The sequence below is a fragment of the Pseudophryne corroboree genome, chromosome 8 (assembly GCF_028390025.1).
Source record: "Pseudophryne corroboree isolate aPseCor3 chromosome 8, aPseCor3.hap2, whole genome shotgun sequence".
Classification (NCBI taxonomy): Eukaryota; Metazoa; Chordata; class Amphibia; order Anura; family Myobatrachidae; genus Pseudophryne; species Pseudophryne corroboree.
This window is the reverse complement of record NC_086451.1, coordinates 29,644,840-29,669,596: the sequence shown is the minus strand read 5'-3', so window position 1 is coordinate 29,669,596 and position 24,757 is coordinate 29,644,840. Positions and strand designations below refer to the sequence as shown.

The 24,757-nt window shown below is 47.0% G+C and overlaps 1 protein-coding gene across 3 annotated transcripts in view; it reads left to right on the top strand.

Annotated features, from left to right (window-relative positions):
• The window catches only part of RNF208 (ring finger protein 208), a 29,426-nt gene extending 5,970 nt beyond the window's left edge, over positions 1–23,456 (top strand). For all 3 annotated transcript variants that reach the window (XM_063936161.1, XM_063936163.1, XM_063936162.1), the window contains exon 2: positions 20,881–23,456. In XM_063936161.1, coding sequence (XP_063792231.1) covers positions 21,640–22,437 — 798 coding nt within the window. In that variant the 5' untranslated portion in view covers positions 20,881–21,639 and the 3' untranslated portion in view covers positions 22,438–23,456. The remainder of the gene's footprint in view (positions 1–20,880) is intronic.
• The last annotated feature ends 1,301 nt before the right edge of the window (positions 23,457–24,757 follow it).

Here is a 24,757-nt window from a genome sequence, read left to right as displayed (position 1 = left end):
AATTGACTGAAGTACTAATTAAGTCACCTCTGCTCAAACATGGATATCCCTAAAACATGGACTGCAATGGCAGTGTTTCTGAAACTCTGCATTACAGTGAATACTTCCCACAACACGGAAACATTCTGCAAGTGGCGTTGTAACGTTATTCTGTTCTCTGGTTACACATCTCCCAACGTGACCCACCTCACCTCTCGCACACACTCCGAGACTCCTGCTTTTTACTGCTTCATTTACAATTCCAGTAACAGAGACTTGTTTTATTGATGTCAAGGGCACAGGAATGTTTTGTCGTTGTTTTTGCTCTTACCATTTTTTTTTTACAGCATTTTTTTTTTTATTACTTTGTTTTTAAGCCCAATATTTAAATGAGCAGAAGACCCCAGGGCGGCCGAGGACAGTCTCTTACTGAACAAAAAAAAAAACACTTATCAAAAACACAAACAAAAACTAAATACACAAAAAACAACAAAAAAAAGAAAACAAAAAAATAACAGTTTTTACTGTTTTTGGGACATCGCAATCTTTTGATATTTCGTTGAAACAATAGAGCTTTGTTACCGTTAGGAAGATTGGAAGCAAGACAATACCTAAATAAATGCCACGGTTCCCAATCGTGGTCCTGAAGGAACCCCAACAGTCCTGGTTTTAGGGATATACCTGCTTGTGCACAGACGGTACAATCAAACTTACTGAAGTACTAATTAAGTCACCTGTGCCTAAGCATGGATATCCTTAAAACCTGAACTGTTGGGGTACCTCCAGCACCGTGCCTTAATAGGTGCGGTGGGTGATGATGTAAAGCAGCAGTTCACATATGGGGTCCTCGAGGAACCCGGGTGTGGTATTGAAAGTCGACAGTAACTAGGTCGACCACTATTGGTCGACAGTATCTAGATCGACAGGGTGTCTAGGTCGACATGGTCTTTAGGTCGACATGTTCTAGGTCGACAGGGCAAAAGGTCGACATAAGTTTTTAATGTTATTTTGGTGTCGTTTTCTTCGTAGAGTGACCGGGAACCCCAATTAGTGCACCGCGTCCCCTCGCATGGCTCGCTTCGCTCGCCATGCTTCGGGCATGGTGCCTTCGCTCCGCTACCGCTTCGCTCGGCACAGATTACCGTTCCAATCGTAGTCCACGTGGATCGTTAAGTATGAAAAGGTTCAAAAAAAGAAAAAAATTGTGAAAAACTCATGTCGACCTTTTGACCTGTCGACCTAGAACATGTCGACCTAAAGACCCCGTCGACCTAGACACCCTGTCGACCTAGTTAATGTCGACCAATAGTGGTCGACCTAGACATTGTCGACCTAGTTACTGTCGACTTTCAGTCCGGATCCCGAGGAACCCTAACAGTCCAGGTTTTAAGGATAACCAAGCTTGGGCACAGGTGACTTAAATCTGTGCTCAGCCATGGATATCCTTAAAACCTGGACCGTTAGGGTGGGAACCTATGATGTAAAGCGTTCTATTTTTAGCAGACTTTCTTCTCTCCCAGGATGCCCAGACAGATTTCTGGCAGTACACACTGATTCCCAGGAGAGTAAGGAATCAGCGAACCGTAAATAGCAACCTATCTTTATATTCATATTGCAAAACTGTGATGGGACATTGATGGTGGCAAAAAAATAAATGATCATACGTGATTAGGTCACATTATTATTTTGCCCCTTTCTTGGTGGATGAATGGTACAGATAAGGGGTGCCATTTGTTGTGCAGGACAAGAGGGAATGTCACTTTCAGTTGCACTGCTAAATGCCGCGTAAGGGTTGCAGAGATTGTTCGATAAATTTGTCTTCCTATGCGAGTCTATAAATAGTTCTATACCTCCAGCACAACGCTTTTATATCCATGTGAAAACAGAGAGTGCATAGGTCTACAGAAATACCTCACTGCTCTCTTTGTCTAGATTATATCATATATCATTGGAGTCATTCATAAGGATATACAAAATGTACACATATATCTACATTTATTAACCACTTATTCGTTTAACTCCAATCTCGTTGTGGTCATTTGAATTGTGTTAGGATCTGTACCTACTACCAATTCCTGCACCTTCTGGTACTGAGAGTCATTCACTCACCTGTCTGTGCCACCAATTCCTGCACCTTCTGGTACTGAGAGTCATTCACTCACCTGCCTGTGCCACCAATTCCTGTACCTTCTGGTACTGAGGGTCATTCACTCACCTGCCTGTGCCACCAATTCCTGCACCTACTGGTACTGAGGGTCATTCACTCACCTGCCTGTGCCACCAATTCCTGCACCTTCTGGTACTGGGAGTCATTCACTCACCTGCCTGTGCCAGCAATTCCTGCACCTACTAGTACTGGGAGTCATTCACTCACCTGCCTGTGCCACCAATTCCTACACCTACTGGTACTGAGGGTCATTCACTCACATGCCCGTGCCACCAATTCCTGCACCTTCTGGTACTGAGAGTCATTCACTCACCTGCCTGTGTCACCAATTCCTGTACCTTCTGGTACTGAGGGTCATTCACTCACCTGCCTGTGCCACCAATTCCTGCACCTACTGGTACTGAGGGTCATTCACTCACCTGCCTGTGCCACCAATTCCTGCACCTACTGGTACTGAGGGTCATTCACTCACCTGCCTGTGGTACCAATTCCTGCACCTTCTGGTACTGAGGGTCATTCACTCACCTGCCTGTGCCACCAATTCCTGCACCTACTGGTACTGAGGGTCATTCACTCACCTGCCTGTGCCACCAATTCCTGCACCTTCTGGTACTGAGGGTCATTCACTCACCTGCCTGTGCCACCAATTCCTACACCTACTGGTACTGAGAGTCATTCACTCACCTGCCTGTGCCACTAATTCCTGCACCTACTGGTACTGAGAGTCATTCACTCACCTGCCTGTGCCACCAATTCCTGCACCTTCTGGTACTGAGGGTCATTCACTCACCTGCCTGTGCCACCAATTCCTGCACCTTCTGGTACTGAGGGTCATTCACTCACCTGCCTGTGCCACTAATTCCTGCACCTTCTGGTACTGAGGGTCATTCACTCATCTGCCTGTGCCACCAATTCCTGCACCTTCTGGTACTGAGGGTCATTCACTCAGCTGCCTGTGCCACGAATTCCTGTACCTTCTGGTACTGAGGGTCATTCACTCACCTGCCTGTGCCACTAATTCCTGCACCTTCTGGTACTGAGGGTCATTCACTCACCTGCCTGTGCCACCAATTCCTGCACCTACTGGTACTGAGGGTCACTCACTCATCTGCCTTTGCCACCAATTCCTGCACCTTCTGGCACTGAGGGTCATTCACTTACCTGCCTGTGCCACCAATTCCTGCACCTTCTGATACTGAGGGTCACTCACTCACTTGCCTGTGCCACCAGTTCCTGCACCTTCTGGTACTGAGGGTGACTCACTCACCTGCCTGTGCCACCAGTTCCTGCACCTACTGGTACTGAGGGTCATTCACTCACCTGCCTGTGCCACCAATTCCTGCACCTTCTGATACTGAGGGTCATTCACTCACCTGCCTGTGCCACCAATTCCTGCACCTTCTGGTACTGAGGGTCATTCACTCAGATGCCTGTGCCACCAATTCCTGCACCTACTGGTACTGAGGGTCACTCACTCATCTGCCTGTGCCACCAATTCCTGCACCTACTGGTACTGAGGGTCACTCACTCATCTGCCTGTGCCACCAATTCCTGTACCTTCTGGTACTGAGGGTCATTCACTCACCTGCCTGTACCACCAATTCCTGCACCTTCTGGTACTGAGGGTCATTCACTCAGATGTCTGTGCCACCAATTCCTGTACCTTCTGATACTGAGGGTCATTCACTCACCTGCCTGTGCCACCAATTCCTGCACCTACTGGTACTGAGGGTCACTCACTCATCTGCCTTTGCCACCAAATCCTGCACCTTCTGGTACTGAGAGTCATTCACTCACCTGCCTGTGCCACCAATTCCTACACCTACTGGTACTGAGAGTCATTCACTCACCTGTTTGTACCACCAATTCCTGCACCTTCTGATACTGAGGGTCATTCACTCACCTGTCTGTACCACCAATTCCTGCACCTTCTGATACTGAGAGTCATTCACTCACCTGCCTGTGCCAACAATTCCTGCACCTTCTGGTACTGCGGGTCATTCACTCAACTGCCTGTGTCACCAATTCCTGCACCTTCTGATACTGAGGGTCATTCACTCACCTGCATGTGCCACCAATTACTGCACCTACTGGTACTGAGGGTCACTCACTCATCTGCCTTTGCCACCAAATCCTGCACCTTCTAGTACTGAGGGTCATTCACTCACCTGCCTGTGCCACCAATTCCTGCACCTTCTGATACTGAGGGTCATTCACTCACCTGCATGTGCCACCAATTCCTGCACCTTCTGATACTGAGGGTCATTCATTCACCTGCCTGTGCCACCAATTCCTGCACTTACTGGTACTGAGGGTCATTCAGTCACTCATCTGCCTGTGCCACCAATTCCTGCACCTACTGGTACTGAGGGTCATTCACTCACTCATCTGCCTGTGCCACCAATTCCTGCACCTACTGGTACTGAGGGTCATTCACTCACTCATCTGCCTGTGCCACCAATTCCTGCACCTTCTGGTACTGAGGGTCATTCACTCACCTGCCTGTGCCACCAATTCCTGCACCTACTGGTACTGAGGGTCACTCACTCATCTGCCTTTGCCTCCAAATCCTGCAACTTCTGGTACTGAGTGTCATTCACTCACCTGCCTGTGCCACCAATTCCTGCACCTTCTGATACTGAGAGTCATTCACTCACCTGCCTGTGCCAACAATTCCTGCACCTTCTGGTACTGCGGGTCATTCACTCAGCTGCCTGTGCCACCAATTCCTGCTACTACTGGTACTGAGGGTCATTCACTCACCTGCCTGTGCCACCAATTCCTGCACCTACTGGTACTGAGGGTCATTCACTCACCTGCCTGTGGTACCAATTCCTGCACCTTCTGGTACCGAGGGTCATTCACTCACCTGCCTGTGCCACCAATTCCTGCACCTACTGGTACTGAGGGTCATTCACTCACCTGCCTGTGCCACCAATTCCTGCACCTACTGGTACTGAGGGTCATTCACTCACCTACCTGTGCCACCAAATCCTGCACCTTCTCATACTGAGAGTCATTCACTCACCTGCCTGTGCCAAGAATTCCTGCACCTACTAGTACTGAGGGTCACTCACTCACCTGCCTGTGCCACCAATTCCTGCACCTACTGGTACTGAGGGTCATTCACTCACCTGCCTGTGCCACCAATTCCTGCACCTACTGGTACTGAGGGTCATTCACTCACCTGCCTGTGCCACCAATTCCTGCACCTACTGGTACTGAGGGTCATTCACTCACCTGCCTGTGCCACCAATTCCTGCACCTACTGGTACTGAGGGTCATTCACTCACCTGCCTGTGCCACCAATTCCTGCACCTACTGGTACTGAGGGTCATTCACTCACCTGCCTGTGCCACCAATTCCTGCACATTCTGGTACTGAGGGTCACTCACTCACCTGCCTGTGCCACCAATTCCTGCACCTTCTGATACTGAGGGTCACTCACTCACCTGCCTGTGCCACCAATTCCTGCACCTACTGGTACTGAGGGTCATTCACTCACTCACCTGTCTGTGCCACCAATTCCTGCACCTTCTGGTACTGAGGGTCATTCACTCATCTGCCTGTGCCACCAATTCCTGCACCTACTGGTACTGAGGGTCACTCACTCATCTGCCTGTGCCACCAATTCCTGCATCTTCTGGTACTGAGGGTCATTCACTCACCTGCCTGTGCCACCAATTCCTGCACCTACTGCTACTGAGGGTCATTCACTCACCTGCCTGTGCCACCAATTCCTGCACCTTCTGGTACCGAGGGTCATTCACTCACCTGCCTGTGCCACCAATTCCTGCACCTACTGGTACTGAGGGTCACTCACTCACCTGCCTGTGCCACCAATTCCTGCACCTACTGGTACTGAGGGTCATTCACTCACCTGTCTGTGCCAACAATTCATGCACTTACTGGTACTGAGGGTCATTCACTCACCTGCCTGTGCCACCAATTCCTGCACCTACTGGTACTGAGGGTCATTCACTCACCTGCCTGTGCCACCAGTTCCTGCACCTTCTGGTACCGAGGGTCATTCACTCACCTGCCTGTGCCACCAATTCCTGCACCTACTGGTACTGAGGGTCATTCACTCATCTGCCTGTGCCACCAGTTCCTGCACCTTCTGGTACTGAGGGTCATTCACTCACCTGCCTGTGCCACCAATTCCTGCACCTTCTGGTACCGAGGGTCACTCACTCACCTGCCTGTACCACCAATTCCTGCACCTTAGGTAGTACCGATTACACAGTCAGAATATGCCTAATCTGTGTTTAATGTAAAATTAAGTTACCCTGATTTACACAACTGTTGCCGTACAGTGTAGCCTGCCCACAATAAAGAACCTATATACAGAGAGACCAGCGGGTATATTTCCTAACAGTCGATTTTGTGTTTCAGTCGATTTTCAGTCAATTTTGAGTGACCTTCTATACCAGCGGTTGCCAACCCGTTGCTCACGAGCGACGGGTAGCTCGCCGCTGTAATCAGCGTAGCTCCCGGCATATAGACATGAATGAGGACTCGGGGAGTGGGTGGTGTGCATGCGCAGCTATGCACGTCCGGGCGTGGCTGTGCGTGGCCAGGCGTGGCTGTGCGCGGCCGTACACTGGAGAGATGGCAGCGCCATTACAGTACCTCCTCCATCTTTGCCCCTGAGCAGCCGCACGGATCCCGCACCCCACACCATCCGGACCTTCCAAACGGGGAGTGCTAGCAGCATTTAGTCTGGGTTAGTCTGTGATAGTGATAATACATTGCTTATGTGTGTGTGGTGTGTATGTGGTGACAGCCACAATAATCAGCAGAAATGCACGTGTATATTATTGATGAAGCATAATGTGGCTGTGCCACAACCTCATTATGCTCCAATATGGTCCATCAGTATACACCTGCATTGTGCTGATTATTGCAGCCATCACCTCACCTATTTACAGTCTAAATATATGTGGCAATGGCTGCAACAATCAGCACAATGCAGGTGTATACTGATGGAGCATATTGGAGCATAGTGTGACTGTACAGTTTCTTTTGGCTCTGCTGGGGGGCATTATTTGTATCTTGCACTGCTGGGGGCATTATTTGTGTATCTGGCAGTGCTGGGGGGCATTATTTGTGTATCTGGCACTGCTGGGGGCATTATTTGTGTATCTGGCAGTGCTGGGGGGCATTATTTGTGTATCTGGCACTGCTGGGGGCATTATTTGTGTATCTGGCACTGCTGGGGGCATTATTTGTGTATCTGGCACTGCTGGGGGGCATTATTTGTGTATCTGGCACTGCTGGGGGCATTATTTGTGTATCTGGCAGTGCTGGGGGGCATTATTTGTGTATCTGGCAGTGCTGGAGGGCATTATTTGTGTATCTTGCACTGCTGGGGGCATTATTTGTGTATCTGGCACTGCTGGGGGGCATTATTTGTGTATCTGGCACTGCTGGGGGGCATTATTTGTGTATCTGGCACTACTGGGGGGCATTATTTGTGTATCTGGCACTGCTGGGGCGCATTATTTGTGTATCTGGCAGTGCTGGAGGGCATTATTTGTGTATCTGGCACTGCTGGGGGGGCATTATTTGTGTATCTGGCACTGCTGGGGGCATTATATGTGTATCTGGCAGTGCTGGGGGGCATTATTTGTGTATCTGGCACCTGCTGGGGGGCATTATTTGTGTATCTGGCACTGCTGGGAGGCATTATTTGTATCTTGCACTGCTGGGGGGCATTATTTGTGTATCTGGCACTGCTGGGGGCATTATTTGTGTATCTGGCACTGCTGGGGGGCATTATTTGTGTATCTGGCACTGCTGGGGGGGCATTATTTGTGTATCTGGCACTGCTGGGGGCATTATTTGTGTATCTGGCACTGCTGGGGGGGCATTATTTATGTATCTGGCACTGCTGGGGGCATTATTTGTGTATCTGGCACTGCTGGGGGGCATTATTTGTGTATCTGGCACTGCTGGGGGGGCATTATTTGTGTATCTGGCACTGCTTGGGGGGGGGGGGCATTATTTGTGTATCTGGCACTGCTGGGGGGGGCATTATTTGTGTATCTAGCACTGCTGAGGGGCATTATTTGTGTATCTGGCACTGCTGGGGGGGGGGGGGCATTATTTGTATCTTGCACTGCTGGGGGGGCATTATTTGTGTATCTGGCACTGCTGGGGGGGGGCATTATTTGTGTATCTGGCACTGCTGGGGGGGCATTAGGCATTATTTGTGTATCTGGCACTGCTGGGGGCATTATTTGTGTATCTGGCAGTGCTGGGGGGCATTATTTGTGTATCTGGCAGTGCTGGGGGGCATTATTTGTGTATCTGGCAGTGCTGGGGGGCATTATTTGTGTATCTGGCACTGCTGGGGGCATTATTTGTGTATCTGGCAGTGCTGGGGGGCATTATTTGTATCTTGCACTGCTGGGGGGCATTATTTGTGTATCTGGCACTGCTTGGGGGGGGGGGGCATTATTTGTGTATCTGGCACTGCTGAGGGGCATTATTTGTGTATCTGGCACTGCTGAGGGGCATTATTTGTGTATCTGGCACTGCTGAGGGGCATTATTTGTGTATCTAGCACTGCTGGGGGCATTATTTGTATCTGGCACTGCTGAAGGGCATTATTTGTGTATCTGGCACTGCTGGGGGCATTATTTGTGTATCTGGCACTGCTGGGGGCATTATTTGTATCTGGCACTGCTGAAGGGCACTATTTGTGTATCTGGCACTGCTGGGGGGGGGGGGGCATTATTTGTATCTTGCACTGCTGGGGGGGCATTATTTGTGTATCTGGCACTGCTGGGGGGGGCATTATTTGTGTATCTGGCACTGCTGGGGGGGCATTAGGCATTATTTGTGTATCTGGCACTGCTGGGGGGCATTATTTGTGTATCTGGCACTACTGCGGGGGGACATTATTTGTATCTTGCACTGCTGGAGGGCATTATTTGTGTATCTGGCACTGCTGGGGGGGCATTAGGCATTATTTGTGTATCTGGCACTGCTGGGGGCATTATTTGTGTATCTGGCACTGTTGAGGGGCATTATTTGTGTATCTGGCACTACTGGGGGGGGGGCATTATTTGTATCTTGCACTGCTGGGGGGCATTATTTGTGTATCTGGCACTGCTTGGGGGGGGCATTATTTGTGTATATGGCACTGCTGGGGGCATTATTTGTGTATCTGGCACTGCTGGGGGGCATTATTTGTGTATCTGGCACTGCTTGGGGGGGGGGGCATTATTTGTGTATCTGGCACTGCTGAGGGGCATTATTTGTGTATCTGGCACTGCTGGGGGCATTATTTGTATCTGGCACTGCTGAAGGGCATTATTTGTGTATCTGGCACTGCTGGGGGCATTATTTGTGTATCTGGCACTGCTGGGGGGGCATTATTTGTGTATCTGGCACTACTGGGGGGCATTATTTGTGTATCTGGCACTACTGGGGGGCATTATTTGTGTATCTGGCACTGCTGAAGGGCATTATTTGTGTATCTGGCACTATGCAGGGGGCATTACTATTGCAAGGCCACACCCACTTTTGTGAGACCACACCCACTTTTCTAAGGTCACACCCACTTTCACAGGCATTTCACAGAGGTTTTATTTTCCGAAAGCTCACACCCCTATTAAAGTTGGAGACCACTGTTCTATACTTTAACGTAGAGTTAAATTCCTAACCCATATTTACTAATAGTCGATTTGAAAATCGACACAAAATCACCATTTTCAATAGAACCACCAGAAATAGTTCTATTTTTTTCATGTAGAATTGTCTGAAACCTCGATATGATGGATAAAACATGGCAGAGAAGCACGTGGGACACTCTGGCTTCATAAACGACGATGCTGAAAGGCACAGCAATGATTTTAAAAATGACGTGGATATGCCAATTAGCCCGGGAATGAAGGTGTTTGTGGGAAATACAGTGCATGTGACCTGTTCTGACCAATAGAATTTTTTTTTGTCTGTTTTGGGTCGATGTATGATCGATGTTATTGATTTTGGGTCGATTGTTGATGAATCAAACACTTTTAGAACTTCAAAATAGAACTCGCATCACACAGCAATTTTTTGTAGGATTTAAATATCGGCTTTTAGTAAATGAGCTATTTGGAATAGAACCACTGTAGTCGATTTTGTGGGGATGTTGTTTCTAATCTGGTCGATTTTAATTAGAACCAAAATGGACTTTTAGTTACTATACCCCCAGTGGTGCATGTACTAGGAATGAGAACGGACAACTTCTTATTTGCTGGAACAATAGGATGTTCTGCAATATATCAGTATATGTCAAGATAATGACCTCTCACCCTGCAAGGGCTGATAACTAATAATCATCCACTTATCATTGCACAGGGCAAACAGCAGCTCTGCCAAAGAGGATCTGCGATGTTCTGCTCGTCTGTGTCTCTGTATGGTCATCTGCTATAAGGGAAAGTGATGAGAGACTGACTGGAGCTGTGGAGATTACATGACAGGACAGGACCAGCTGTAAGGATGGAGTTACACAGTGCTTATGTTCTTATAGAAGTACATATATACTGTATGTTACATGTATGTACTGTGTATGTGTCTTTAGATGAGCACTGTGCAGCTCCATCCTTACATCGTCACCAGGCACGGACAGGTACGTGTCCAGGATCTTACTAGTGATCTTTCAGCAGCAGGTGGGTCATTGTACCAAAATAGGGGGCACCGTTACTGTTACAGGTGGGGTTATTGTACCATACGGGGGGTACTGTTACTAATACAGGTGGGTCATTATACCATACAGGGAGTACTGTTACTAATACAGGTGGGGTTATTGTACCATACAGGGGGTACTGGTACTGTTACTAATACAGGTGGGTCATTATACCATACAGGGGGTACTGTTACTAATACAGGTGGGTCATTATACCATACAGGGGGTACTGGTACTGTTACTAATACAGGTGGGTCATTATACCATACAGGGGGTACTGTTACTAATACAGGTGGGTCATTATACCATACAGGGGGTACTGTTACTAATACAGGTGGGTCATTATACCATACAGGGGGTACTGTTACTAATACAGGTGGGTCATTATACCATACAGGGGGTACTGGTACTGTTACTAATACAGGTGGGTCATTATACCATACAGGGGGTACTGTTACTAATACAGGTGGGTCATTATACCATACAGGGGGTACTGGTACTGTTACTAATACAGGTGGGTCATTATACCATACAGGGGGTACTGGTACTGTTACTAATACAGGTGGGTCATTATACCATACAGGGGGTACTGTTACTAATACAGGTGGGTCATTATACCATACGGGGGGTACTGTTACTAATACAGGTGGGTCATTATACCATACGGGGGGTACTGTTACTAATACAGGTGGGTCATTATACCATACAGGGGGTACTGTTACTAATACAGGTGGGTCATTATACCATACAGGGGGTACTGTTACTAATACAGGTGGGTCATTATACCATACAGGGGGTACTGTTACTAATACAGGTGGGTCATTATACCATACAGGGGGTACTGTTACTAATACAGGTGGGTCATTATACCATACAGGGGGCACTGTTACTAATACAGGTGGGTCATTATACCATACAGGGGGTACTGTTACTAATACAGGTGGGTCATTATACCATACAGGGGGTACTGTTACTGTTACAGGTGGGTCATTATACCATACAGGGGGCACTGTTACTAATACAGGTGGGTCATTATACCATACAGGGGGCACTGTTACTAATACAGGTGGGTCATTATACCATACAGGGGGTACTGTTACTAATACAGGTGGGTCATTGTACCAAAATAGGGGGCACCGTTACTGTTACATGTGGGGTTATTGTACCATACAGGGGGTACTGTTACTAATACAGGTGGGTCATTATACCATACAGGGGGTACTGTTACTAATACAGGTGGGTCATTATACCATACAGGGGGTACTGTTACTAATACAGGTGGGTCATTATACCATACAGGGGGTACTGTTACTAATACAGGTGGGTCATTATACCATACAGGGGGTACTGTTACTAATACAGGTGGGTCATTATACCATACTGGGGGTACTGTTACTAATACAGGTGGGTCATTATACCATACAGGGGGCACTGTTACTAATACAGGTGGGTCATTATACCATACAGGGGGTACTGTTACTAATACAGGTGGGTCATTATACCATACAGGGGGTACTGTTACTAATACAGGTGGGTCATTATACCATACAGGGGGCACTGTTACTAATACAGGTGGGTCATTATACCATACAGGGGGTACTGTTACTAATACAGGTGGGTCATTATACCATACAGGGGGTACTGTTACTGTTACAGGTGGGTCATTATACCATACAGGGGGCACTGTTACTAATACAGGTGGGTCATTATACCATACAGGGGATACTGTTACTAATACAGGTGGGTCATTATACCATACAGGGGGTACTGTTACTAATACAGGTGGGTCATTGTACCAAAATAGGGGGCACCGTTACTGTTACATGTGGGGTTATTGTACCATACAGGGGGTACTGTTACTAATACAGGTGGGTCATTATACCATACAGGGGGTACTGTTACTAATACAGGTGGGTCATTATACCATACAGGGGGTACTGTTACTAATACAGGTGGGTCATTATACCATACAGGGGGTACTGTTACTAATACAGGTGGGTCATTATACCATACAGGGGGTACTGTTACTAATACAGGTGGGTCATTATACCATACAGGGGGTACTGTTACTAATACAGGTGGGTCATTATACCATACAGGGGGCACTGTTACTAATACAGGTGGGTCATTATACCATACAGGGGGTACTGTTACTAATACAGGTGGGTCATTATACCATACAGGGGGTACTGTTACTAATACAGGTGGGTCATTATACCATACAGGGGGTACTGTTACTAATACAGGTGGGTCATTATACCATACAGGGGGCACTGTTACTAATACTGGTGGGTCATTATACCATACAGGGGGTACTGTTACTAATACAGGTGGGTCATTATACCATACAGGGGGTACTGTTACTGTTACAGGTGGGTCATTATACCATACAGGGGGCACTGTTACTAATACAGGTGGGTCATTATACCATACAGGGGGTACTGTTACTAATACAGGTGGGTCATTATACCATACAGGGGGCACTGTTACTAATACAGGTGGGTCATTATACCATACAGGGGGTACTGTTACTAATACAGGTGGGTCATTATACCATACAGGGGGTACTGTTACTAATACAGGTGGGTCATTATACCATACAGGGGGTACTGTTACTAATACAGGTGGGTCATTATACCATACAGGGGGTACTGTTACTAATACAGGTGGGTCATTATACCATACAGGGGGCACTGTTACTACTACAGGTGGGTCATTATACCATACAGGGGGTACTGTTACTAATACAGGTGGGTCATTATACCATACAGGGGGTACTGTTACTGTTACAGGTGGGTCATTATACCATACAGGGGGCACTGTTACTAATACAGGTGGGTCATTATACCATACAGGGGGTACTGTTACTAATACAGGTGGGTCATTATACCATACAGGGGGTACTGTTACTAATACAGGTGGGTCATTATACCATACAGGGGGTACTGTTACTAATACAGGTGGGTCATTATACCATACAGGGGGTACTGTTACTAATACAGGTGGGTCATTATACCATACAGGGGGTACTGTTACTAATACAGGTGGGTCATTATACCATACAGGGGGCACTGTTACTAATACAGGTGGGTCATTATACCATACAGGGGGTACTGCTACTAATACAGGTGGGTCATTATACCATACAGGGGGTACTGTTACTAATACAGGTGGGTCATTATACCATACAGGGGGTACTGTTACTAATACAGGTGGGTCATTATACCATACAGGGGGCACTGTTACTAATACAGGTGGGTCATTATACCATACAGGGGGTACTGTTACTAATACAGGTGGGTCATTATACCATACAGGGGGTACTGTTACTGTTACAGGTGGGTCATTATACCATACAGGGGGCACTGTTACTAATACAGGTGGGTCATTATACCATACAGGGGGTACTGTTACTAATACAGGTGGGTCATTATACCATACAGGGGGTACTGTTACTAATACAGGTGGGTCATTATACCATACAGGGGGTACTGTTACTAATACAGGTGGGTCATTATACCATACAGGGGGTACTGTTACTAATACAGGTGGGTCATTATACCATACAGGGGGCACTGTTACTAATACAGGTGGGTCATTATACCATACAGGGGGTACTGTTACTAATACAGGTGGGTCATTATACCATACAGGGGGTACTGTTACTGTTACAGGTGGGTCATTATACCATACAGGGGGCACTGTTACTAATACAGGTGGGTCATTATACCATACAGGGGGTACTGTTACTAATACAGGTGGGTCATTATACCATACAGTGGGTACTGTTACTAATACAGGTGGGTCATTATACCATACAGGGGGTACTGTTACAAATACAGGTGGGTCATTATACCATACAGGGGGTACTGTTACTAATACAGGTGGGTCATTATACCATACAGGGGGTACTGGTACTGTTACATGTTGGGTTATTGCACCATACAGGGGGCACAGTTACTAATACAGGTGGGTCATTATACAATACAGGGGGTACTGTTACTAATACAGGTGGGTCATTATACCATACAGGGGGTACTGGTACTAATACAGGTGGGTCGTTATACCATACAGGGGGTACTGTTACTAATACAGGTGGGTCATTGTACCAAAATAGGGGGTACTGTTACTAATACAGGTGGGTCATTATACCATACAGGGGGTACTGTTACTAATACAGGTGGGTCATTATACCATACAGGGGGTACTGTTACTGTTACATGTTGGGTTATTGCACCATACAGGGGGTACTGTTACTGTTACAGGTAGGTCATTATACCATACAGGGGGTACTGTTACTAATACAGGTGGGTCATTATACCATACAGGGGGTACTGGTACTAATACAGGTGGGTCGTTATACCATACAGGGGGTACTGTTACTAATACAGGTGGGTCATTGTACCAAAATAGGGGGCACTGTTACTGTTACATGTGGGGTTATTGTACCATACAGGGGGCACTGTTACTAATACAGGTGGGTCATTATACCATACAGGGGGTACTGTTACTAATACAGGTGGGTAGTTATACCATACAGGGGGTACTGTTACTGTTACAGGTGGGTCATTATACCATACAGGGGGTACTGTTACTGTTACAGGTGGGTCATTATACCATACAGGGGGTACTGGTACTAATACAGGTGGGTCGTTATACCATACAGGGGGTACTGGTACTGTTACTGTTACAGGTAGGTCATTGTACCATACAGGGAGTACTGTTACTGTTACAGGTGGGTCATTATACCATACAGGGGGTACTGTTACTGTTACAGGTGGGTCATTATACCATACAGGGGTACTGTTACTAATACAGGTGGGTCATTATACCATACAGGGGGTACTGTTACTAATACAGGTGGGTCGTTATACCATACAGGGGGTACTGTTACTAATACAGGTGGGTCGTTATACCGTACAGGGGGTACTGTTACTAATACAGGTGGGTCATTATACCATACAGGGGGTACTGTTACTGTTACAGGTGGGTCATTATACCATACAGGGGGTACCGTTACTGTTACAGGTGGGGTTATTGTACCATACAGGGGGTACTGTTACTAATACAGGTGGGTCATTATACCATACAGGGGGTACTGTTACTAATCCAGGTGGGTCGTTATACCATACAGGGGGTACTGTTACTAATACAGGTGGGTCGTTATACCATACAGGGGGTACTGTTACTGTTACAGGTGGGTCATTATACCATACAGGGGGTACTGTTACTAATACAGGTGGGTCATTATACCATACAGGGGGTACTGGTACTGTTACTGTTACAGGTAGGTCATTGTACCATACAGGGGGTACTGTTACTAATACAGGTGGGTCATTATACCATACAGGGGGTACTGTTACTGTTACAGGTGGGTCCTTATACCATACAGGGGGTACTGTTACAGGTGGGTCCTTATACCATACAGGGGGTACTGTTACTGTTACAGGTGGGTCCTTATACCATACAGGGGGTACTGTTACTAATACTGGTGTGTCATTATACCATACAGGGGGTACTGTTACTAATACAGGTGGGTCATTATACCATACAGGGGGTACTGTTACTGTTACAGGTGGGTCCTTATACCATACAGGGGTTACTGTTACTAATACAGGTGGGTCATTATACCATACAGGGGGTACTGTTACTAATACAGGTGGGTCGTTATACCATACAGGGGGTACTGTTACTGTTACAGGTGGGTCATTATACCATACAGGGGGTACTGTTACTAATACAGGTGGGTCATTATACCATACAGGGGGTACTGGTACTGTTACTGTTACAGGTAGGTCATTGTACCATACAGGGGGTACTGTTACTAATACAGGTGGGTCATTATACCATACAGGGGGTACTGTTACTAATACAGGTGGGTCGTTATACCATACAGGGGGTACTGTTACTAATACAGGTGGGTCGTTATACCATACAGGGGGTACTGTTACTGTTACAGGTGGGTCATTATACCATACAGGGGGTACTGTTACAGGTGGGTCATTATACCATACAGGGGGTACTGTTACTAATACAGGTGGGTCATTATACCATACAGGGGGTACTGGTACTGTTACTGTTACAGGTAGGTCATTGTACCATACAGGGGGTACTGTTACTAATACAGGTGGGTCATTATACCATACAGGGGGTACTGTTACTAATACAGGTGGGTCATTATACCATACAGGGGGTACTGTTACTAATACAGGTGGGTCATTATACCATACAGGGGGTACTGTTACTGTTACAGGTGGGTCCTTATACCATACAGGGGGTACTGTTACTAATACAGGTGGGTCATTATACCATACAGGTGGGTCATTATACCATACGGGGGGCACTGTTACTAATACAGGTGGGTCATTATACCATACAGGGGGTACTGTTACTAATACAGGTGGGTCATTATACCATACAGGGGGTACTGTTACTAATACAGGTGGGTCATTATACCATACAGGGGGTACCGTTACTGTTACAGGTGGGTCCTTATACCATACAGGGGGTACTGTTACTGTTACAGGTGGGCCATTATACCATACAGGGGGTACTGTTACTAATACAGGTGGGTCATTATACCATACAGGGGGTACTGTAACTGTTACAGGTGGATCGTTATACCATACAGGGGGTACTGTTACTGTTACTGGTGGGTCGTTATACCATACAGGGGGTACTGTTACTGTTACTGGTGGGTCGTTATACCATACAGGGGGTACTGTTACTAATACAGGTGGGTCGTTATACCATACAGGGGGTACTGGTACTGTTACTGTTACAGGTAGGTCATTGTACCATACAGGGGGTACTGTTACTAATACACATGGGTCATTATACCATACAGGGGGTACTGTTACAGGTGTGTCATTATACCATACAGGGGGTACTGTTACTAATACAGGTGGGTCGTTATACCATACAGGGGGTACTGTTACTAATACAGGTGGGTCGTTATACCATACAGGGGGTACTGTTACTAATACAGGTGGGTCGTTATACCATACAGGGGGTACTGTTACTAATACAGGTGGGTCATTATACCATACAGGGGGTACTGTTACTAATACAGGTGGGTCGTTATACCATACAGGGGGTACTGTTACTAATACAGGTGGGTCGTTATACCATACAGGGGGTACTGGTACTGTTACTGTTACAGGTAGGTCATTGTACCATACAGGGGGTACTGTTACTAATACACATGGGTCATTATACCATACAGGGGGTACTGTTACTGTTACAGGTGGGTCCTTATACCATACAGGGGGTACTGTTACTAATACAGGTGGGTCATTGTACCATACAGGGGGTACTGTTACTAATACAGGTGGGTCATTGTACCATACAGGGGGTACTGTTACTAATACAGGTGGGTCATTGTACCATACAGGGGTTACTGTTACAGGTGGGGTTGCTATGCTACACAGGGGGTACTGTTACTAATACTGGTGGGTCATTATACCATACGGGGGGTACTGTAACTGTTACAAGTGGGTCATTATACCATACAGGGAGCACTCTAACTGTTACAGGTAGGTCATTATACCATACAGGGGTTACTGTCACAGGTGGGTAGTTATACCATACAGGGGGTACTGTTACTGTTACAGGTGGGTCGTTATACCATACAGGGGGTACTGTTACTGTTACAGGTGGGTCCTTGTACCATACAGGGGGTACTGTTACAGGTGGGGTTGCTATGCCACACAAGGGTACCCTTTCGGTTGCCATGATAAATGCTTGTTTATGGATGTAAGCTAATACATAAAGTATTCTTCCCCAGTGACATGAGTAATGTCTCTGGACTGGGAACAGGCTGGTACATTTCCTGCAGCATTTGTGTAAGCTCAGGATGTCCCAGCTCACACACCCATTGTTACATGGCATGCACACTGTGTTCTGTCTGAGAGCCGCAGCAGGGATATGCCTCCTGACCTCTGACCCCTGCCCTCTTCTTGTCCCTGCTCTCCCTGTGTGTGAGTGGGTGACTCTTCTCAGTGCGTGTTGCTCTTACACACCTATAGACCGGGGAGAGTGCTGCCAGCAGTTTAGTTACCACACCTACGATCAGCGTTGTTCCCTGGAATAGGGCTTAATGCCGCTCATTTCTGCTTGCACCTCCTCGTGGGGCATTCAGTCTCTTTTGGCTGTCCGTGTTACAGTGTTCACCAGTGTAAAATGACGCACATCTGTGTCCTGCTGGAGGTCATGACTGTTGGGTTCCGTTAACGGAGGGCCCAATGTGCAAGATAAATCGTAAGACGAAGGCTGTGTCGGCCTTGCCTCTTGCCGACGTCATTGGGGCAGTCCAGGTTGATGGCGATTGACTTGCAGCCATAGTAATGCCATCTGCCTGAGGTGGGTCTATGACATGACCGGAAGCAGAGACAACATAAGACTTGTGGCTCCTTAGCACTTTGGGCCCGCCATTAAGCATACCATAGTTGTTTCTATAGTAGGAGCACTCGGTGTCGGACTGGGGCATGTAGGGCCCACCGGGGGAATGCAGTGGTAGGGACCCATGTTTAGTGGTGTGGCCAGTATCTAGAGGGGGTGTGCCCAGCCACCACTTTGGTTTGCCTAACCATTTTGCAAGTGTTGGTCCCCTAGATAAATATATACAGTAAATACTGTAGTGCATGCAAGATAATGTACTAGATTAATAACAGCACAGTCTGGAACCTGATCCCTAGAGGAGGGGGTGGGCCCCCAAGCAAGTAGGGCCCACCGGTGGTTTCCCCTGTACCCCTGTGGGCCAGTCCAACCCTGGGTGCACTGTGTGTGGTGCACGGGCCCCTAGGTCCGGGGGGGCCCACACAATGTACACACTGCACCCATAAAGTATACTTACCCCTCCGGAGTCCCGCAGCGGGCGCCATCTTCCCGGAGTGGGGCCGATATGTATACAACAAGCCTACAGCAATATAAAGATGAAATAAAGACTGTCCTTTTAATTAATACAACCTGGGTTATTGCAATTTAACAATAAGAGGAAAACAGGAAGTGGGTCTCACACTGTGAAAGTGAGAGGAGCGGGAGGGCGCCCTGTCTGCAGTAACATAGGAAGTGAAACTCAGTCTTGGTTTATTGATGTTTTAGAATACGTTTCAGTTTTTTTTTTTAAGTGTAAATAATTACAAGCCGGGCATTATTTATATTTTACTGTGAAAGATCCCTTTTATATTAGATTTTGTTAGTGAGGACAGGGCTGCATGTGACAGGGGCAGTGACATGAAGTGAGGAGGGGAATGGAGGCAGCAGGAAGCCACAGACTGAAAGGTATATAGTGGAAGGAGCAGGCTCCCCAGCAGCACAGAGTATATCAGGAGATGAGAGGTGTGTCAGTGAGGACAGGGCTGCATGTGACAGGGGCAGTGACATTATATGAGGAGGGGAATGGGAGCAGCAATAAGCCACAGACTGAGAGTTATATAGTGGGAGGAGCAGGGTCCCCAGCAGCACAGAGTATATCAGGAGATGAGTGATGTGTCAGTGAGGGCAGGGCTGCATGTGACAGGGGCAGTGACATGATGTGAGGAGGGGAATGGAGGCAGCAGGAAGCCACAGACTGAGAGTTATATAGTGGGAGGAGCAGGGTCCCCAGCAGCACAGAGTATATCAGGAGATGAGTGATGTGTCAGTGAGGACAGGGCTGCATGTGACAGGGGCAGTGGCATGATGTGAGGAGGGGAATGGAGGCAGCAGGAAGCTGCATACTGATACAGTGGAAGAAGCAGGACCCCCAGCAGCACAGAGTATATCAGGAGATGAGTAATGTTCTTGGAAACGAATAAATTCATATTTTCTCACTGTTCAAACCCCCTTTAATGCATATAGGTTGTGTATAGTTTTACATAGTAGAATCTGTACGTAGTCCTCTCTCATATTTGGAGAAAAAAGAAAGGTCTGTATGGACGATAATCTATTTCCATTAGTTTTTACAGAACATGCACAGAATGCTAAAGTGAAAATCACTGCTGCTTTTGCATAGGGTACATTTTCTCTTTCAGTTGCTAACGTGCTTATTGTTTTCTCTTTTTCTGGTACACAGGTGCTTAGAGAAACAGGGGGTCCATCAGGTGAGCACCGTGCAGCAGCAGCAGAGGTAATGATTGATGGAGCTAAACTGGGCTCCCTTGTTACTTTCAGCCACAGAGTAGCCGAGCCAGTTCCAAGACTCCACCCCCCTCCAGTAACGAGTCCTCATTAAAGCAGGATGTCTGGATATACATCTGACCCACGCCAGCCTAGCACAGAGATCATCAGTCTCCAGGAATGCATCTGACCTGTTAGTGGGAGAGACTGGCATTCAAGAGAAAGGAATTTGCTGAGACATTCTTCAACCTGGCTGCAGCCTCACAGCACAAACGGCAATAAAACCGAAAGAGGTGGAGCACCTGTGCGGAAGGTACACAATGCCCTTCATGTGCTGTTATTGTAAACCCAAACTCATCTGCGTGGATTGTACCACGTTCCTGTGAAACCTGCCTTTTCTCCGTCCTCCGCAGCTCCCAAGTTGAACGGTTGCGATACCCAAAAAGTTCCATGGAAAACACCTTTGGGAGCACCGTGGTATAATATCAAAGTTTTAAGCATTCCCAATATTTGAATAAAAACATCCTAAGGAATTTGATTTCCCCCCCCGAGCTGCCTGGGTAGAATCCACGAGATCATGTAACATCCAGCGGAGGATTTCAGAAAGACCATGGACATCTCTAGTGGACAGCCTGCTCTGCTTTACTCCACCGACATTGCGGTCTTGCCAAACAAGTATTTCTAGGTGTGAGAGTTGCAATCTTTCTCTAGCCACATGCAGGGGGCGCTGGGAGAAAACAAAGTGGCGGACAGTAATGTGAAAAAAATCCTTATGTCGTGTCTGAAAGGGCAGCAGGTCATCATCAAGATGGAGGCCATGAAAATCATACAGGCGGAGAAGTTCTCCGAGTGCCAGAACGTTCAACAGCGGTATGGGCCTCCGTCACGAAGGGAACCTCCTTTAGTTGCCAAACGTGCCTGGCCCTCAGACTCCGAAATTATTGTCAACCAGGCCTGCGGGGAAATGCCCACTTTGGAAAACGCTCCGAGCACTTTGGGGCTTCCAAGGACACCTCCTCCGCCGCGGCGGGAAAAGATCTACCCTGGCCAACGGAAAGCTAGCACAGAGATTTGTTACCATCGCAAAACCCCTTCCGACGAAGTTATAGTAAACCAATACGTGCTGCATCCTTCCACTCCCTGTGAACCTTTAGAGTGTCCAACCTGTGGCCACATGTACAATTTTACGAACAAGAGGCCTCGGATCTTATCCTGTCTCCATTCTGTGTGTGAGGAGTGCCTGCAGATCCTCTACGAGTCATGCCCCAAGTACAAATTCATTTCGTGCCCCACCTGCAAGAGGGAAACTGTGCTGTTTACAGACTATGGCCTGGCAGCCCTGGCTGTGAACACCAGCATTCTCAACAGGCTGCCAACGGAGGCCCTTTCAGCCAACCCGGTACAATGGAGCAGCGAAGCAGACCGCAGTTGCTACCAGACCTTTCGCCAGTACTGTGGTGCAGCTTGCAGTTGCCAGATCCGTAATCCACTATCTTCCTGTACCATCATGTAGCTGTATTGTAGCTTTTGTGACTGGGGTTGCCCTGGGGAACTGTTATTTAATGTTCAGTATTATCTCGGTTGGTGTCAGAAGTGGGACCCAGGGCAGCTAACTGCAGATATCTACTTCTTTCTAAGCTCCATATCAGTGAAATAGACTGTGATTGACAGTGATATCTCAACTGACATCGTTTACATCTTCCTTCCATTTGTCTCGATGAGTCCTTGCATCTCTCTGTAGTTTGTCTGTTCGAGCACTTTCTTGTCCACCTCAATTTCTTCCCTTCTCTCTCTCTTACTTTGTGTCTCTCCCCTTCCACTGTACATACGCATGGATGGACAGGTATAGGCAATGACTTTAACCATATCAGTGGACAGTTGTCCAGCTCATATCAGCTGTGTCACCTAAGACCGACACCAAGCACAACTTATCCTCTGGCCGTGACGGTGGAGAGCAAAGCCAAGGGTTGTTGACGGAGGCTTTTGGTCATTGTGGATTATTTAACACACCCCTGGCAATCTAGGGGCTGTCAGACACCTCTCTCTCTGTCTAATTTGTTTTTGCCAAAGCTATAAATTCATTTGCTGAACTTAAAAAAAAGAGAATTGAAACAGAAAATTATATATTTTAAATTATTGTATCTATTTGAAAAAAGTAAAAAAACAACAAAAAAAACAAACAAAAAAAAAACGGGTCACTTCGTTAACCACTTTGCAAATCCCTCTCAGCCATGAACATTTTAACCATCTCCCTGCCAGAGAGGTCTGCAGTAGATTGCAGTGCGATGTATTGACAGCCTTTTTTTTTTTTTTTTCTGGCGGCCTTAAGGGTCATTTTGCAACATACGGGCTCTGACGGGAGAATCTTGATGGGAGGCGTCTCTCTTGTTTATGTTAAATGGGATGCAATGATGTCTTTTTAAAAGGAACCCTGCTATTTAATAGCTTGCTGTCAAGAGAAAGTTGTTGCCGTACCTTGGCTTCTTCTATAGCTAAAATAACCATCAGCTGCATAAATGGCTTCAACACACACTCAATTGTTCTGTTTTGTCTTCTTTTATTGTTATTATGTGATTGTGAGAGGATGAAAAGGTCGACGTGGCAAAATGTGTTTTTTTTTGTGTCTTTTCACCTGTTTTCCCAACATTTGCTGGATTTACTATCCACGTGGACATCTGTTGGGAATAGTAACCTGATGGTGGTAACATAACAAGAAATATACAAGATTTTGCCCGAAATGCACGCTGACCATATTGACTGTGGGTGTGGTTCGTTTTATCGACAGTATCTAGGTCGACAATGTTTAGGTCGACCACTATAGGTCGACAGTCACTAGGTCGACATGGATGGAAGGTCGACAGGGTTTCTAGGTCGACATGTGCTAGGTCGACAGGTCTAAAGGTCGACGTGAGGATATATATTTTTTTGTGTCGTTTTCTTCGTAAAGTGACCGGGATCCCAAATTAGTGCACCACGTCCCCTCGCATGGCGAGCGAGGGCATGGTACCTTCGCTCCGCTACCGCTTCGCTTGGCACACTTTACCGTTCCAATCGTAGTCCACGTGGATCGTTAAGTATGAAAAAATCCAAAAAAAAATGTGAAAAACTCATGTCGACCTTTAGACCTGTCGACCTAGCACATGTCGACCTAGAAACCCTGTCGACCTTCCATCCATGTCGACCTAGTGACTGTCGACCTATAGTGGTCGACCTAAAAATTGTCGACCTAGACACTGTCGATCTTCAGACCGGATCCCATTGACTGTCTACCTGAACATTGCTGATCTGTTATAACACACCTGTTCAGTTTTGGGTAGGGTAGGCAAAGCATGAAAGCAAAATATTACGGATGTGTGAATGCTGTCGGCATCTGCGGCAGTGGGGGCCATCCTTGCTTCTTTCACAGAGCATATCGGTCTATTTACTAAGCCTTGGATGGAGGTAAAGTGGACAGAGATAAAGTACCAGCCAATCAGCTCCTAACTGTCATTTTTCAATCCCAGCCTGTGACATGACAGTTAGGAGCTGGTTGGCTGCTACTTTATCTCCATCTAAGGCTTTAGTAAATAGACCCCATAATGTCTTGTTTGGAGAAAAAAAAACAGGTTCTCCAGAATGTCGAAAAAAGTAAATTTTTTGGTGGAATTACCCAAAAAGAACCTCACTACCCGCACGTAATGTTCCCCTCGTTTTGCCGACTGTCAGGGGCAGACACAAGACCTGATTCCTAGATGGAGGCAATGTTGTACGCAGTGGGGCAACTTATTATCACTGCGCTTATGAATAAGTCGCACTTCGCATGAACCACGAAGGTCTTGTGACTGCGTTTGCGG